This window comes from Brachyistius frenatus, unplaced genomic scaffold (assembly GCF_029030835.1).
Source record: "Brachyistius frenatus isolate BFR_SWC_R1_liver_20210118 unplaced genomic scaffold, ASM2903083v1 Contig_544, whole genome shotgun sequence".
Classification (NCBI taxonomy): Eukaryota; Metazoa; Chordata; class Actinopteri; family Embiotocidae; genus Brachyistius; species Brachyistius frenatus.
The window spans coordinates 22,501-37,407 of NW_027211143.1; the positions used below are offsets into that span (position 1 = coordinate 22,501).

A 14,907-nucleotide genomic window follows, 5' to 3' on the forward strand; every position below is an offset into this window, starting at 1 on the left:
ATTGGATTCCTTGTTTACAAGAAGAAGACGGGTGAGAGACCAAAACAGAAACTGTGTCTCATATTATCTTTTACGTAAAAGTGAAACAAACACACTTCAAATAGTTTCAACCAACATGAAGCGATGTAATTCTCAGCTCTACGGTTTTAATGATAACAGGACGATGCGAGGGAGAAGTGAAAGGAAATAAAAATAATGTACAACAACTATTAACAACTGAAATTATTTATCTTTTCATTTCAGACAAGCGCCCTCCATCCCGTAAGTAAAACCTGTTTGGATTTAGTTTTCTCTTATCTCACATGTATTATAGCTTAAACAAACATTCTGTATTTTGTCCTCCAAATGTTTTTTTTATTGTTGTCTGTTTGTTAAACTGAGGTTCAGTTCAGAGCTGCATGTGGACTAACAAAATGTTTCTGACCTTCCAGCTGTGGAGAACCGTGAGGTCCAGCAGCAAATGCTTCCAACGGCCTAAATGACAAACACAACCCTGCACACAGGTGAGCTGCTTCATATGTTGAAGAAAGTGTCCTTGTAACATGTGTAGAGGAACCGTACGAGTGTTTCACTGTCAAAACCTCGCTGACATGTTGGAGTTAAATATCTGTAGTGAACAAAATCTCTCCGTCAATTATATTTTCACAACAAACGCGAAGCTGTTTTATGTTAAGTGAGAAAAGATTTGATCAATAATAACTTTAATATCAAGATTTAGAAAAGCAACAACACCAATTTATCAAAATGGTTCAACCAAAATAAAACAAACAATTGTTCCTCAAAAGTTAAATACTTATATGGATCTTTCATATTTTAGTTCTTAATGATACAATAAATACTCAGATTTGTACAATCAAATTCTCTCTTTGATATTATTTTCTGTTATAAATCATCTTTCTTTCTTTTCTTCTCTTTAGGTTTATGGACAAATCTTGGCCTGAAACGAGGAGCGATGTCGCCGCGTTCTTCTCCATAAACTGAGAATTTATTGGTTCTTCATCATTCGAATTGTAAACTGAGTGAATAAAGTGGTGATTCTAGTTCTAGAAACATACTGATAGAAATTCAGAGGAAATAAAACCAAAACATGAATTGACAAGATATTTTTCAAACACATAAATGGTGACAAAAATGATTTTGATGACATATTGAAAGGTGGATTTTCTTCTGGTAAAATATTTCAACATTGATAAATGAATTAAGGATGATGAAGTAAAACATTATCAAATATGTTCCATATAATCACAACGGAGTTCAAACAAATCTAAAACAAATCCACATTACTTCCAGTTTTTGTATGTTTCTGGTGTTGGGGTTCTCTTGTACATCAACAAATCAAGCATCAATATTGATGATACAACACGGATGAATTCCCCTTTTCATAAATCCATATTCCCAGCGTGTTGGGATACGTAGATGTAAACCTTTAGATAACATGCTGCGTCCTCTGGAAGCAGCTGATGGAAACGGGAGCCTTTAACCAGCCTGTGTTTGTCCGTGTAGATTCTCCATCTGTGACACTCCTGATGATAAAGCTGCGACTGACTCCAGTCCTCTTTAACTCCGCTGAACAACAGGACAGGAAATGGATGAAGGGAGTTTTGCATCACTGTGCTGCTTGATGCTAATTAGTCGGTTATGATGACATCATTTGTTCATTTAATTCCCAGAAAATAACAGTAAAAACATGAAATTACAATATGAGGTTGCATCAATGCGCACGGACACAAAATTTAAGAACCAGTTAAAATGTGGTTTCCAGTTGTATAAATATTCTGCTCGTATATTTCTGAGGCGCTGATAAAAGGTTTTGTTTTGATTGTAAGAAGGTTTGAGCAAATAATTTATGTCTTTATGGCTTTTTGATTTAAGTAATTTTTTGATTCTTGATTTAACATTAGAGTTTAAGTTTAGCTGATATAATGAAGGGTGGTGTGATATTTTGTGTTTGCCTGCTATTTTTTTTAGGGACGAACAGCTTTTCTGTCATGTAAGCATTTTGAAATTAAGAGGTGTAGATTTAATTAAGTTGTATTAACGTTTCAATCTATTTTTACGTGTGTTTTGATTCTCAATAAAGTCCCCAAATAATCAAAATTTCTTGTCTTCGAATGATTTCATAAACACACACCTGTGAGTGCAGCTACGATTTCATGAATACTGAGTATTCACTGCTGTCACAGATTAAATAAACGTGGCTCTGTCATGTAGATGTTGATGTGTGAGTTTTCAATCATAACTGAAGAGGAAGTTTTGACTTTTTACCACCTGACAAAAAAATTAATAGCCGTGATTTTTTTTCTGTATAAGACTTGAATGGTCTGGTTAGTTACTTAAAACGAGTGTTTGCACAATATTATATTCTCGTAGTATGTTTACAGAAAGCTTCTGCTGTTTGGTTACTAAAATATTCATATTTAAAGCCAACTTTCATTGCGTACATGTATGTTTCATTTTATCAGTGAGCATACATCACCACGTTTTAAGTGGTGCTTTTTACCGTTTGGTAAAAAACCAAACCTGTTGCACTTAAATCTGCCTGGCAACTGATGACCACGCCTGCAGCGCCTTCAAATCAACTTACTTTTCTTACTAGATGTAATGTGCTTCAGATTAAACCCATATCATGTATAGTTACTTGAAGAGATGCACTGACATATACATCATATAGTTTTCAAGAAAAATGTGAAAACATTTTAGATTTTTTTAATGTTGAAAAAAAAAAACTATTTTCTTTTGAATTTATCTTTACATTCATATCAGATAACTTCTTGGTTTCTGTGTGCTTCACAGGTTATGTGCAAGAAAACATGAAATATTTACAGTCATTCAAACATAAAGGTGATTATTGTTTCTATAATGGTGAATACCTCTACAGGTAAAATGTGTGAGACCGAGTTCTGCACGGAAACAGATGACAGTACAGCTGCCTTCACTACAGTTCGGTTCATATTTTATGTGGAACAAACCTGTGTATTTTAAGCTATAAATAAAGTAATTAACCGTCAAATATATAAATTGAATTTCAGTTGCTTTTGTATTAGTATGGATTTATTAGTAAGATACAATCACTTGAAATATGACAGCGTTGGCAGCAGGATTTTAAAATAGGTTTGGCACTTCCTGTGTGTTTGTGGTCCTTTTCACCAGACCATATTTGATAAAAAAAATTTAAAAAAAACCAACATATTCTGTCATCAGGTAATGCTTTAAAACACACAGTATGTTTCTTTTTTTTAACAACTACATTACATTAACTCATTTAAAATGTGCTGATAAAATCATCCTAAATAACAACTGACATCAGGGACTTAAATGTTATTAAACTGACACATCAGTCATCTGTGAAAATATTTGTACTCGCTTTGTATTAAAATCAACATACGAGCTGGCTGTAGAGTTTATAAATGACACTTTCTATCATGAAGCACCATAATGAATCTGTTTGAGTTCATTATAACAAGACAGACAGTCAGTCAGTGAAACAACAGTCTTTATTTTGTAGCTGTGTTGTGTTGGTCAGGTTGTCTGGAGATTGTAGAGTTACAGTATCAGCAGGTTGCAGCACAGAGTACAAACAACAATAATCACTGTGGACACACATCAGTGGACCGTCTTCAGAGTGTCGAGGCTGATCTGGGGTCAGAGGTCAAACTCAGAACATGCCCTTCCTGTAGCGGTGGATCAACTCTGACACGTCCTCCTTGCACACCTTTATCCAGCCCTCCTCCTTCATGTGGTACACTGGACACACACACACACACACACACACACACACACACACACACACACACACACACACACACACACACACACACACACACACACACACACACACACACACACACACACACATGAACACACATGATATCACATAGCTCATAACAGTTTTTCAACTGCTTGCAGACGACTTTATGCATTTCAGGACTAGACACATTTCAGTACTTTCTTAATTTTAAAAAAATTTTGTACTTTTCTGCCTTTTTTTAAAAGCTGACATTGGAGAGATGACAGGAAATGAAAGGAGAGAGAGAGAGAAAGGGGGAATTACATGCAGCAAAGGTCCACAGTTGGATTTTGTCTTTTACAGTCGTCACTTTAACCTCGAGGACACGGTTCTGATTTCCTTCATTCTTTGAGCATTGGTTTGGATCGTAGTTATTTGTAGTTGCTTATACTGTGTACATATCTTTATTCTAGCAGAATTAGATACAAGCTTCTACATGACATAAATAAAATATATAACTCAGTCTACAGAAATGTTAGTGATTCTTTGAGCTAAATGCAAAACTTATTGAACTAAAAAACTAAAACTTCATGGTAAACCATCCAGTAGTTGAGATCTTTTGAGCGTCAGTGTGGTTTAAAACCCGAACCCTCCTACTACTTAATACTCACTGTTTACCACTCCGCCGGAGTAGGCGTCCCTGTGCGTAGCGTGGACGATGCCCCGACGGCCGAGTTCGTACGCCTCCTCCACTGTCATGTCTTCCCTGTAACCGCTGTCCATCACACCGTAGGCAAAGCTGCTCCCACAGCCGGTAGAGAACATACGGCCGGACAGACGCGTGCCGTTGTCGTCCACATAGTACAGACCAGGGCCCTGCACACACACAGTACTATAAGCTCTGCAGGAATCCTGTTATTTTACATAGCAGCCACAGTTTCTGATGAATCTCCAAACACAAGCTGCTCACATTATAATACTTAAAAACAATATTACCTGTTGCCTTTTTTTTTTTAGCTCATCTACCCCTCCCACCCTTAACTTCCCACAGTTTCTACTTTAAACCACATTGCAACACCACAATGACCAACGTGTTGAGTTAATATTATCTAAAAAGCATTTAAATCCCTTATTTTTCCTGAATGTTTAAGCAGTAGTCACAGTTTCTGTTTTGTAAATTGGTCACGGTTCTTTAAGTTAAAAAAATATATATATATTTTTGTGATATGCTGCATATTTCTGATCAGAGGAAGTGATTACATATGACTCATTATTAGGTAGTATTTAAAAAAAAAAAAAAAATCCTCAACTTGCAATTTTTGCTAATTACCATATTTTTACAACAATCACAAACAATACTCAGTGAAATCCTGGAGGGACGGACTGACGGACTGAACCCTTTAATGACAATATTTGAAGTTCTGAGCGGCGCTTGCCTCTTTGTCCCATCCACAGATCATGCTCCCCATGGAGAGGCCCATGCCTCTGTAGCCCAGCATCATGTTCGATAGCAGCTTAGAGGCAGCGGCCACAGAGATCCGGTGGTTGTTCCTCAGCCTGTACAGCCTGATGACAATACAAGAAGATACCAGTCAGTTCAGGAGAAAAATAACAGACAAATGAATCATCTACTGTATGTAGGTAGTTCAGATTAAATTTAATTTAACTACTCCAATGTTGCATTGATTGTGTTCTGATAAATTATATTAAAACTCAGGTTGTGACATAAACTCCACACAGGAGGCCTCCGGTGTGAGATTCAAGCTCTGGTCCAAAAGCCTTTTATCTCCTTTGTGTGAACGAACCTTCTGAACCACTAAATCTATTTTCTCCACTCAAAACCAGGGACCGTTCACTACTTTATTTTATTGTGATTTTAAAGTTTATTCTTGGTCCCCCCCCCCTGTCATGGAGCTCTAAAACAGGAAGTAAATACACATTTTCAGCATGTTACTGAGCATACAAACAGGCTACAACACACCAAACCCAAGTCAGAAAGCTCGTATGTAAATCAAATAAACCTGCACGATAGGAGGAGGATTTTCCTGCTTGATTATAATCACGCTGTGAAACACTCCTTTCCTTCTGGCCCCGATGAAACATGCTTAATGCTTTTGACAATATTATTGTGGAGCTAAATTATCTGAACATGTTAGAGGGCTTTTATATCCGTCTTGACTTCAAACCGGCAACAAGAGCATCATTCACATATGTTTGATAGGAACTGATGGGGATGCACCTCCAGTTACAAGGCCATTAAAAGGGCAGAGGACCCTTTTGAAGTGTGTGTTAATGTGTATGAGGAGCACAGATTGATAAAAAAAAAAAAATCATAAAAAGAGTCGGATACACAATATGTGGCATAATTATTCACAACAAAGCAGGACAGACCTGCATTCTTTGGCCAGGAGTCTCTCCCAGTACTGGCAGTCTGCAGCGCTGCCCGACATGGTGCCCAGCAGGTACGGGTTGATCTCTATCACCTTGTTGACGTCATTGGATGCTGCAGACAGATTAGGCAAAAGGAGACATTTATCAGCTGAAACAACAGGTTGCATCATGGTTGTTGTTGCTTATTCAGCTGAAAGACCCTGATTCACATTTCAAAATCCCCTTTGAGGCCGTTTTTGAGGGGATACAGCGCACAGTATGTTGCTGGTGGCTCCTAATATGTAACTCCTCATTTTCTAAACAGCAATAGGCTGCTAAAACTTAGACAAATGACAGGATATAAATTGCATTATTTGTTTTCACTACACTTTATCCCATTTGTTTTTTTTGTTTTTGTTAATCTCCATCTCTTCCATCCGTTTTCCACGCGTGGAGTAGAAAACATATTTTCTCTCCAGATCTGCATATTTACCCAAGTACCGGCCAGCTGAGGCTCTGGAGTCCACAGCCACGATGACTCCATGTCTGAACGTGAATGCCAGGGTGGTCGTGCCGTGGTTCAGGTCAATGCACACACCTCCGTCACGGTTGCAGGACTTGAGAAACCCTGAGGGCTGCGAGCGAAACCAAAAAGAAACTCTGAGTGGGACGCTTAAACTGAGATGGCACCGTGTGTCAAAGAGAAAATAATAGTGGAACATTTATCACAACATCATGTATTTTCACCAAAAAAAAAATGGAGATAGTTGAGCTAAATGTATGATTTCAAAGCAAACACACGCTGACGCGTAAAAGGATCACGCGCGTCTGACGCTTGGTGCTCGTGGCAGATACCGATAGGATTCAGTACATTAATATCTGTCGGAAATGTAGTGAAATGATACTCACCTCCACACCCGGAGGAACAGCAAATTCAGGCGTTTTCATCCCAAAGTTGTAGTGGTTGGTTCGGTCGACGAGAGGCGTCTGTCTCGCTGGGAGAATTTGGCCACGGAGTTCAGAATAAGGCTTAAAACCACTCACATCAAAAAGTGCCATTATAGTAAAGTATAAATTCGTATTATATCGTGTAAAGTGTAGGTCTTAAGTTTTCCAAAGGGGCGATGGCGGTTGACGGCGTCAAGGATAATTTCCTTGTACGTAACAAGGAATACGAAAGTGAAAGGGTTTTTAAAAAGTATTTCACTGCAGTCTCTTTCTCTTAGAAAATTGGTCAGCAGAACAATACAGATGCGCAGTTGTTTAAAAAAGAAGCTTTACATGACCGAGAATGGCAGGTTTTTAAAAATCAAAAAATGTAATTGATAAAAATAAAACAAACTCTGTGATATTTATCTTAAATAAATAAAAAAATTAATTGAGATCGCTCAAACCACCTAAACCAATAGGAGAGCGGTGTCGTTTTTTCATCATCAGTCTCTGGGCAGAAAAGAAGCACTCAGGTTTTAAGAACCCAGCAAAGATACACGGACATGACTAGTAATCATGAGGATTCACTTAACTCATGCAGTTTGGTTAATGTCGTGTTAATGTTAATGTCATGTTAATGTTAATGATGTAGATTGAGAAAAAATAACATTACATGCAGCACAGGAACCTGCTTTGTGGGCTATGGGTGTTTATTGTAAACATATGGGTGCTGTTTGAGGATTAACACATCAAAGTGGGTCAATAATCATAAAACATGCAAAGAAATAAGGCAACAAAGTCATATGAGTTTGTTAATAGGACTTTATTCAGTGTTTTAATTGTTATTGAATAAAAAAAAAATCATGTTGCATCTCATTGTCGCCCAGAAGCAGCAGTTTACTGTAATCCTGCAATAATCCCTGCAGTACTACAGTTTCTGAATTATTCCAGAGCAGAAACCATCATGACAGCGTTTAGAAAAGGTGCATGAGATGTTTCATTACTTTTATTTAATATCTGTTGATAACAATTGAGTTCAACCGAAGACATTTCCTTTCACTGCTGAACGTTGTGGGGTTTTTGTAGTGCGGTGGTCCGTTGCAGCTCAGGCCGTATCCATCTGCTGCACAGTCTCCTGCACAACCTCCAGCTTTAAGGGGACGACTTTCTCGGTCATAATCGGTGTCGTGCCTGGACGATATTTGTATTTAATTTTCCTAAGAAAAAGACAGATACAGATACACATTAGTTAAGGGTTAGATTTTAATTAAATGTGAAAATGGACTTGTCAAAGTTTTTGCTTTGCATCATTCACTTTTAAATTAGTGTGGACAAACATGGCATGTGTGGCAAAGCTGACAAGGCTCATTGTTGAACAATATGATTTATAATTTTTGGATAGCTTTTAAAGTAGTAAGTTGTTCATGAACTAAAGAGCTTATCGGACCAGAAAGTTCAGATACTGCTCGTGTTGCCCGTGAACGCTGCGCAGCACTGTGACGTGCACGGAGCAGAGAGAAGCCGTAACCTTCGGGAGGTTGTACTCCAAGTTCTGTCGCTCGGTCAACATCAGCACCTGAGTTACACATCATGTTGTGAGCAGTGGTTCGGGTGTGTCAACTAGTGAACAATCTTAAACTTATACATCCCCACCTGTTGTCTTTGTACTGTGACTCCTGATAGGGTCTGATGTAATCCACCCCTTCTCTGGTGATGACGCACATGTCGATGTTGTTGCCTGAGCCGAGGTCACTCATGATACCTGCATGGATGGCAGCTCGCACCAGCTGCTTGGCGTTCTCCAGCTGAGAGAGGTGAGAGAAATCACAAAGGACGTGAATCGACTGGTTTTTTTTACGTTTTCTCAACTGTTTGTCTGACCTGGAGAATTATTTTGCCTTCACACCTGCCGTACTGCAATTAAAGATGCAAAAATGTCCAGTGACGTACCTCGAGGTTCGGTTTGAATCCATCCTCCAAAATCCCGAGAGCAGCCAGATCACCAGATCCTGCATGAACACACAGTAAGAGGCACAGGTTAGATTAAGGCTGAGTGTGAATTAAATGCATGGCTGCAGAAAATTATAGCATCTCACATCATTTGTAAAAGTATTAAAGTAGAACATGTTTTGACATCCTGGACTGAACAGACGGAGGAGAGAGCGTCACAAACTCAAACTCCACCAACAAAGAATCCAGGAAAAAGATCACAGGTCACAGCAACAGTACTTGCGATGCTTATTGATGATTATTAGTGTCACATACCCATTGAAAGGTAAGGCACCTTATTGACACTCCCATATGGCCCCACTGTGTACAGGTGGTTCCCAGTGACGTCTACTCCTCCCAGTATGAGATTGGCACCAATTTGTCCGTGGTACCTGAGGGCCACAAAGACCACCGTTAACACCGTGGATTCCTGAACAAGGAACTAAATGTTGAGCTCGTTGACACACCTACATACATGTACATGACGTGTGCGCGACACAAACCTGTACAGCATATCCTGCAGTATGTTGACGGCCATGACGACACGAGGGTTCCTCCCGCTGTTCAGTGAGAAGATGGTGAGGTTGGACGAGAGGAGGTCCGTGGTTTTCTCTGTGTCCGCTGCTGTACCTGCTCCACAACAAGAGAGAGAGAGAGAGAGAGAGAGAGAGAGAGAGAGAGAGAGATGATGAGAGAGCAGATGGTTGGAAACGAGGGAATTGGGAAGTTTTAATGGGAAAGGTTAAAGTCGAGCGATGACGTCTTTCTTGAGCCAATATTTTGCTTCAACAATAACAGAAAACCATAAAAAGATTGATGGACTTTTCCCCCCTCCACAGTCGCCAACAATATCCCAGAATGCAATGCAGTCTCTCATCAGTAGTGTGTTGTTTTTTGAAGACTTTTCTGGTTTGAACAGGATGATATCGTCCGACTATTCTCCTTCCAGCTATAACTGACCTCATGAGATAAAACCTTAAAATTCAACAGAAGCTCACTGCATTGCATTCTGGGATATGTAGGAAATCACTTAAGCTGACGTGAAGGAGAGTCTCTTTATTAACTTTTATAATAAGAGGAACAACAGAAACAACAACAATAAAGCATACGCAGTTTGAACATCTGCAAGTAACACACCAATAAAATGAAATTTAAAAAATAAATAATAAAATGAATGTCTCCCTTATGTGTAAAGGAGACATTTAATAATAAAATGTACACCAAGAGAGCAAAAGACAACAGATCAATGGAAAACAACTGATGTGTGTGTGTGTGTGTGTGTGTGTGTGTGTGTGTGTGTGTGTGTGTGTGTGTGTGTGTGTGTGTGTGTGTGTGTGTGTGTGTGTGTGTGATGGTACTCGTGGCACTTACTATATGTTGGGAGCAATGTAGTGGATCTTGGCACACGCCTTGTCGGCCACCACCTCACTGGAGGTGGCTCTTGTGTCGGCTCCCAGCACCACCCCATCCTGCACCCACACAGACAAATCAGACAAATCAGATCAGACTTTTTGCAGGTCCTCGTGCAAAAATGTGTGCAGCCGCAGGAATGTTGTGTTGTTAGTTCAGGGATGCCAGCATGTTACATTTTTAAGTTTCCTGCCAAACAGTAACATTTTAAAAGCACGTTGGTTGTATTTATTTTTTAAAGAATCCATGTTGGATTATTGTTTGTTGTCTGGATTTGAATTTCTGGCGTCATAACTCCTGAAATGCCATCAGTAGGTTGGATAGGCCTTGAATGTAATGCCAGAAAGAATCTGTGCTCACAACTGCAGCACCATGCAAGATAAGAAACTTAAATTTTAAAAACTGAAGGCATCTCATTCAAGTTTGGGCAAGTTCTCTTTTTATATGAGACTGAAGGAAAAGCAGGAGCTGCATATGAGTTTGTTGTGATTTTAAAAACAGCATCAGGAATCAAAAGTATATTTTAGAGACTAAAACATAGAATATCACTATTGTGGTTCATTATTATTTTATCAGTGCAGTTTAAACCAATGTTTTACTCGCCTTGAACACCACTCCTGCTATGGTGGTGCCTGTTTTCAGAGGTTTTGGTGCCTGTGCTCCATCAAAAAGACCCTCCAACGCAGCATTTCTAAAGAGGAGGAGAGAGGGGGAGGTGGGTGGGGGGTGTTATCAGGTGGATGGGGTGTTAATAACAACTAATCAATACATATCCTGATAATAAAAACCGTAAAACCACGCCGTAATTATAATATTCCTTTGATTAAATTGAAAAACAAGCAGGAAAAAGTTACTTTCGTTTTTGATCCCGTGAAAGTTCCGTCTAACCCACCGAGTTTCATCCTGTTTTCTGTCATCACTGATAAACTCTGCTGCTCGGAACACAGAGAGAGAAGCTCATACCTGGCCGCGTTGTCGAAATTAAATCCAGCCGCCGGAGCTTCGAGGACATTTGATAGCGCCATTCTGGATGTGACCGCGGCGTCTCTGGCGCGTCTCGATGCGCGTGAGGTCGCTGTTCCGAGCGTCAGCTCTCCTCGTTTGCTTTCGATTTTGGAGTAAAAATGGAGAAACGCCGCACGGACTCACAAGTCAGAGGAGTCAGCACAGGGGTGAGTAAATCCAGATCAGTTCACAAGTATGTTTTTTTACCTGCTGACGCCGCACGGAGTTTATTGTGCGTAAAATGATCGATGAGGTTTGAACAGGTGATGCTGTGATGCAGGAGTTTGCCTCGAGGCAGAATGTCTTCGACTGGTCTGTGCACGTATTGTTTTTTATCTGTGAATGTTTACGTGTAACATCTGAATAAGTTTGTTCTTCAAATTTCTATAAAATAATCGACTTGCTACACTTCTATTTCCTGTCAGAAGGTGGTCCACATTAAAACCGCCCCCTCACAGAACTCTAAATCCCAGAATCCATAGCTGTTCGGGCCGAAGGACTGAACAGGAAACCATGGGAAGAAAGTGTGCTTGTGATGCTTTGTAAACCAGTTTTACAGGTATCTTCTTACAGTTTGCTGAATGTAATTTATTTAGTCCTCCCTCCTCCTCTCTCCTCCCTCAGACAACCATCCTGGCTGCCATCTTTGATGGAGGGGTTGTGATTGGATCAGATTCCAGGGCTTCCATTGGAGGGTGAGGATGTTGTCACGATGGAATGAGCTGCTTTTATTGATAAACATTAATAGAGTTAACACATTCAAAAATAATTGGTAGGATGAATTGTGCAGCATTTTGAAATATGTGCATCACATAACTTTTGAAGCACAAAAGAGGTTGCAACATGTTTTTATGCACAGGTGGCCGACACTTCCTCATAACATTCAAAGTTTTACTAATTTTCATATGAGCATCTGATTACCAGGAATAATGATTTTAAGCAGCATTTCAACTTGTCAAAGAGAAGAACAACACGAGACAGAAACGCACCATTAAACCAGAACACCGGACCAGACTGATCTTTCTTCAAAAGCTGTTTGTCCAAATGAGGATTTATTTAACAGCACCTTACTAATAAAGCTGGATGCTCCACGTGTTACAAGGTCACCTGGCGAGCCTGATTATGTTCGCAGTTATAGACGAGTTTAACATTTCTGAGTTTATTAAAACAATCAAAACCTAACAAATAAAATGTCCTCAGAACATGACAATAACGTGAGTTTACCGACTTCCCGTCCAAATTTTTAACTGCTCGAGTTGCACATCATTTAGCATTTGTCTCTCATTGTTGCTTTTTTTTTTTTTAAATTCTCTCTCTTCTTTCAGTGAATATGTCTCAACTAAAACCATCAACAAGGTGATTCAGGTTCACGACCAGATCTTCTGCTGCATGGCCGGTTCACTCGCGGATGCTCAGGCCGTCATCAAGGCTGCAAAGTACCACCTGTCCTTCCACAGGTGTGCAGACACGACACGAGTTCACACATTTCACACGCGTCACATTTTCACACTTCACATGGGAGTATTCATGTTTTATATGTTTTTCAATCAAATTTCTCAACTGGCTTTTACCCCTCTATGAGACACACACGCGAACAGGAAACACACATGTAACACTGATTGTTCACCTTTACAAAATACAAAGACACTCCTCCTTGATGTCCCACAGCGTCCAGATGGACAGCCCTCCGCTGGTGATCGCAGCAGCGTCGGTGCTGAAGGAACTGTGTTACAAGGACAAAGAGGAGCTGCAGGCCGGCTTCATCACGGCAGGCTGGGACAGGAAGAACGGCCCACAGGTAGATAAATCTGAGAGGCAGTAATCATGGCACGTAAGTCCACCATGTAACTGCTCCACCGATGTCCTCCATCCCTCTCCAGGTGTACGTCGTGTCTCTCGGCGGGATGTTAGTCCGTCAGGCCGTCACCATCGGCGGCTCGGGCAGCACTTACATCTACGGCTACGTGGACGCTAAATACAAACCCAACATGACCAGAGAGGAATGCCTACAGTTTGCCACTAATGGTTCTGTATATTTTACTATTTTGTTATTTTACTTATATTTATGCAAACTCAAAATACATGTGTAATTGATTTTTCAGGATGTTCATGTTAAGATTTTGAAGTGTTTTTCTGGGAAACTAGATAGTGATTCCATAAAAATGAGTGAAAAGGAAGCTGAGTGTGGTAGAAAAGAAGAAATAGTGTCAGGACATTTCCTGGGTTTGTTAAAAATATAATAAGAGTGTTTGACATAATAAACCTAACTCCAGGTTTTCAGGAGCCTTTCACCACATCTTGCAGTCTTCAGCAGGACGATGACTCACATGAGAATGAAAACTTGATTTATATGCGGGTGGGTCAATAAGTTCAGAGACTGCTCCTGTTGCACGGAGCACAGAGAAGCTGTAACCTTCGAGCGTAAGTACTCCGAGTTTCGTCACGTCATTATAATCAGCACCTGAGTTACACATGCGTTTTGCGAGCAGTTGTCGGGGTGATTTTGGCCAAGCGATGAAACTCTGAGTATTTACTCACGAAGGTTAGAGCGCCGTTAACGTGCAACAGCAGCAGTCTCCGAACTTTCTGATCCACCCTCGTATTTATGGAAGAATGTATTTTATTTTTTTAATTTTTTTTAAGGCTTTTGTTTGTATTTTAAGGAAAGAAATAAACAAAAATCATTTGTCTGGCAGTTAGGAGTTTTCTAAATGTCATAAATTTGCATTAATCTGGTTGTTCAACGTAACTCATTATGTTCTGTCTCTATTCTGTTCCTGTGTGTCTTTCTTCCTCCTCCACCCTCCCCTGTACTCCATGTGTCTTTGTCCCTCACAGCTCTGGCTCTGGCTATGGGCCGAGACAACGTCAGCGGGGGCGTGGCTAACCTGGTGGTGATCACGGAAAAGGGGGTGGAGCATGTGGTTGTACCTGGTGACAAGCTGCCCAGGTTTCATGATGAGTGACAGTCTGCCTTCAAACCAGGCAATGAAATCATGGAGTAATTATCTAGAGTCCCTAAGCAACACATTTATCACTAATTTGTTCTGTGTAAGATGATGTGACTGACTGGACACTCAAATGAAGTCAGACATGACTTGATGAAAAACTTGTGAGTCTTGTGTGAAAACATTTCTGTAAATCTGTTCAGCCTGTGTTGTGATGGAAAGAAGACACTTCCTCTCTCCACCCTTTCACGTGTCCAGATCACATGGTTGTTGTTGTTTTTGTTTATTTCATGAGAAAATATGGGAAATTAAAATCAATAAAATATTTTCCTTTTACAAAACCTCATTGTTCTTCTTTGTCTTTGTTTTTGTGCTTCAAAATATCTTCCCACGTGTTCTGTAAATAACATTTTAAACTTGCTAAAAGTGCATTATGATATTTTGCGTCCGTCACATTTAAACTGTAAAGTAACTTAAAGAGATCTTGATGGTGCAGTGAAACCCGGTTGGGTGACATGCAGTCTCAGT

At 39.9% G+C, this 14,907-nt stretch overlaps 4 protein-coding genes across 7 annotated transcripts in view; 2 read left to right on the top strand and 2 right to left on the bottom strand.

Annotated features, from left to right (window-relative positions):
• LOC138614657 (major histocompatibility complex class I-related gene protein-like) overlaps positions 1–2,097 on the top strand; it is a 9,225-nt gene extending 7,128 nt beyond the window's left edge. For 2 of the 4 annotated variants that reach the window (XM_069688204.1, XM_069688202.1), the window contains exons 5-8: positions 1–31; positions 244–261; positions 432–503; positions 918–2,097. The exon at positions 1–31 is cut by the window's left edge. In XM_069688204.1, the coding sequence (XP_069544305.1) occupies positions 1–31; positions 244–261; positions 432–478 (96 nt within the window). In that variant the 3' untranslated portion in view covers positions 479–503; positions 918–2,097. The remainder of the gene's footprint in view (positions 32–243; positions 262–431; positions 504–917) is intronic. The other 2 variants (XM_069688203.1, XM_069688205.1) reach the window with 2 other exon arrangements.
• Positions 2,098–3,475: 1,378 nt separating this feature from the next.
• Positions 3,476–7,280, bottom strand: psmb8a (proteasome 20S subunit beta 8A). The gene is made up of 6 exons (XM_069688211.1): positions 7,007–7,280; positions 6,591–6,732; positions 6,119–6,230; positions 5,164–5,293; positions 4,399–4,603; positions 3,476–3,744 (listed from the first exon to the last, which is right to left on the bottom strand). The coding sequence occupies exons 1-6, from the start codon at positions 7,154–7,156 to the stop codon at positions 3,656–3,658; spliced, it is 828 nt and encodes a 275-aa protein (XP_069544312.1). The 5' UTR covers positions 7,157–7,280; the 3' UTR covers positions 3,476–3,655.
• Positions 7,281–7,831: 551 nt separating this feature from the next.
• Positions 7,832–11,471, bottom strand: psmb13a (proteasome 20S subunit beta 13a). Its single transcript, XM_069688212.1, has 8 exons — positions 11,390–11,471; positions 11,030–11,117; positions 10,388–10,485; positions 9,520–9,660; positions 9,293–9,408; positions 8,978–9,036; positions 8,681–8,832; positions 7,832–8,244 (listed from the first exon to the last, which is right to left on the bottom strand). Exons 1-8 carry the CDS (start codon positions 11,449–11,451, stop codon positions 8,133–8,135), a joined length of 828 nt encoding a protein of 275 aa, XP_069544313.1. The 5' UTR covers positions 11,452–11,471; the 3' UTR covers positions 7,832–8,132.
• Positions 11,463–14,720, top strand: psmb12 (proteasome 20S subunit beta 12). The gene is made up of 6 exons (XM_069688214.1): positions 11,463–11,598; positions 12,056–12,126; positions 12,757–12,888; positions 13,100–13,229; positions 13,312–13,456; positions 14,270–14,720. Exons 1-6 carry the CDS (start codon positions 11,551–11,553, stop codon positions 14,395–14,397), a joined length of 654 nt encoding a protein of 217 aa, XP_069544315.1. The 5' UTR covers positions 11,463–11,550; the 3' UTR covers positions 14,398–14,720.
• Positions 14,721–14,907: the final 187 nt, after the last annotated feature.

Coding starts and splice junctions, on each gene's coding strand:
- psmb8a (XM_069688211.1), bottom strand. CDS start 7,156: ATGGCACTTTTTGATGTGAGTGGTTTTAAGCCTTATTCTGAACTCCGT. Junction 6,733..7,006: donor CTGTTCCTCCGGGTGTGGAG/GTGAGTATCATT, acceptor TTTCGCTCGCAG/CCCTCAGGGTTTCTCAAGTC. Junction 4,604..5,163: donor TCTGTGGATGGGACAAAGAG/GCAAGCGCCGCT, acceptor GTGTGTGTGCAG/GGCCCTGGTCTGTACTATGT.
- psmb13a (XM_069688212.1), bottom strand. CDS start 11,451: ATGGCGCTATCAAATGTCCTCGAAGCTCCGGCGGCTGGATTTAATTTC. Junction 11,118..11,389: donor AATTTCGACAACGCGGCCAG/GTATGAGCTTCT, acceptor CCTCCTCTTTAG/AAATGCTGCGTTGGAGGGTC. Junction 9,661..10,387: donor TACATTGCTCCCAACATATA/GTAAGTGCCACG, acceptor TCTCTCTCTCTC/TTGTTGTGGAGCAGGTACAG.
- psmb12 (XM_069688214.1), top strand. CDS start 11,551: ATGGAGAAACGCCGCACGGACTCACAAGTCAGAGGAGTCAGCACAGGG. Junction 12,127..12,756: donor TCCAGGGCTTCCATTGGAGG/GTGAGGATGTTG, acceptor CTCTTCTTTCAG/TGAATATGTCTCAACTAAAA. Junction 13,230..13,311: donor ACAGGAAGAACGGCCCACAG/GTAGATAAATCT, acceptor ATCCCTCTCCAG/GTGTACGTCGTGTCTCTCGG.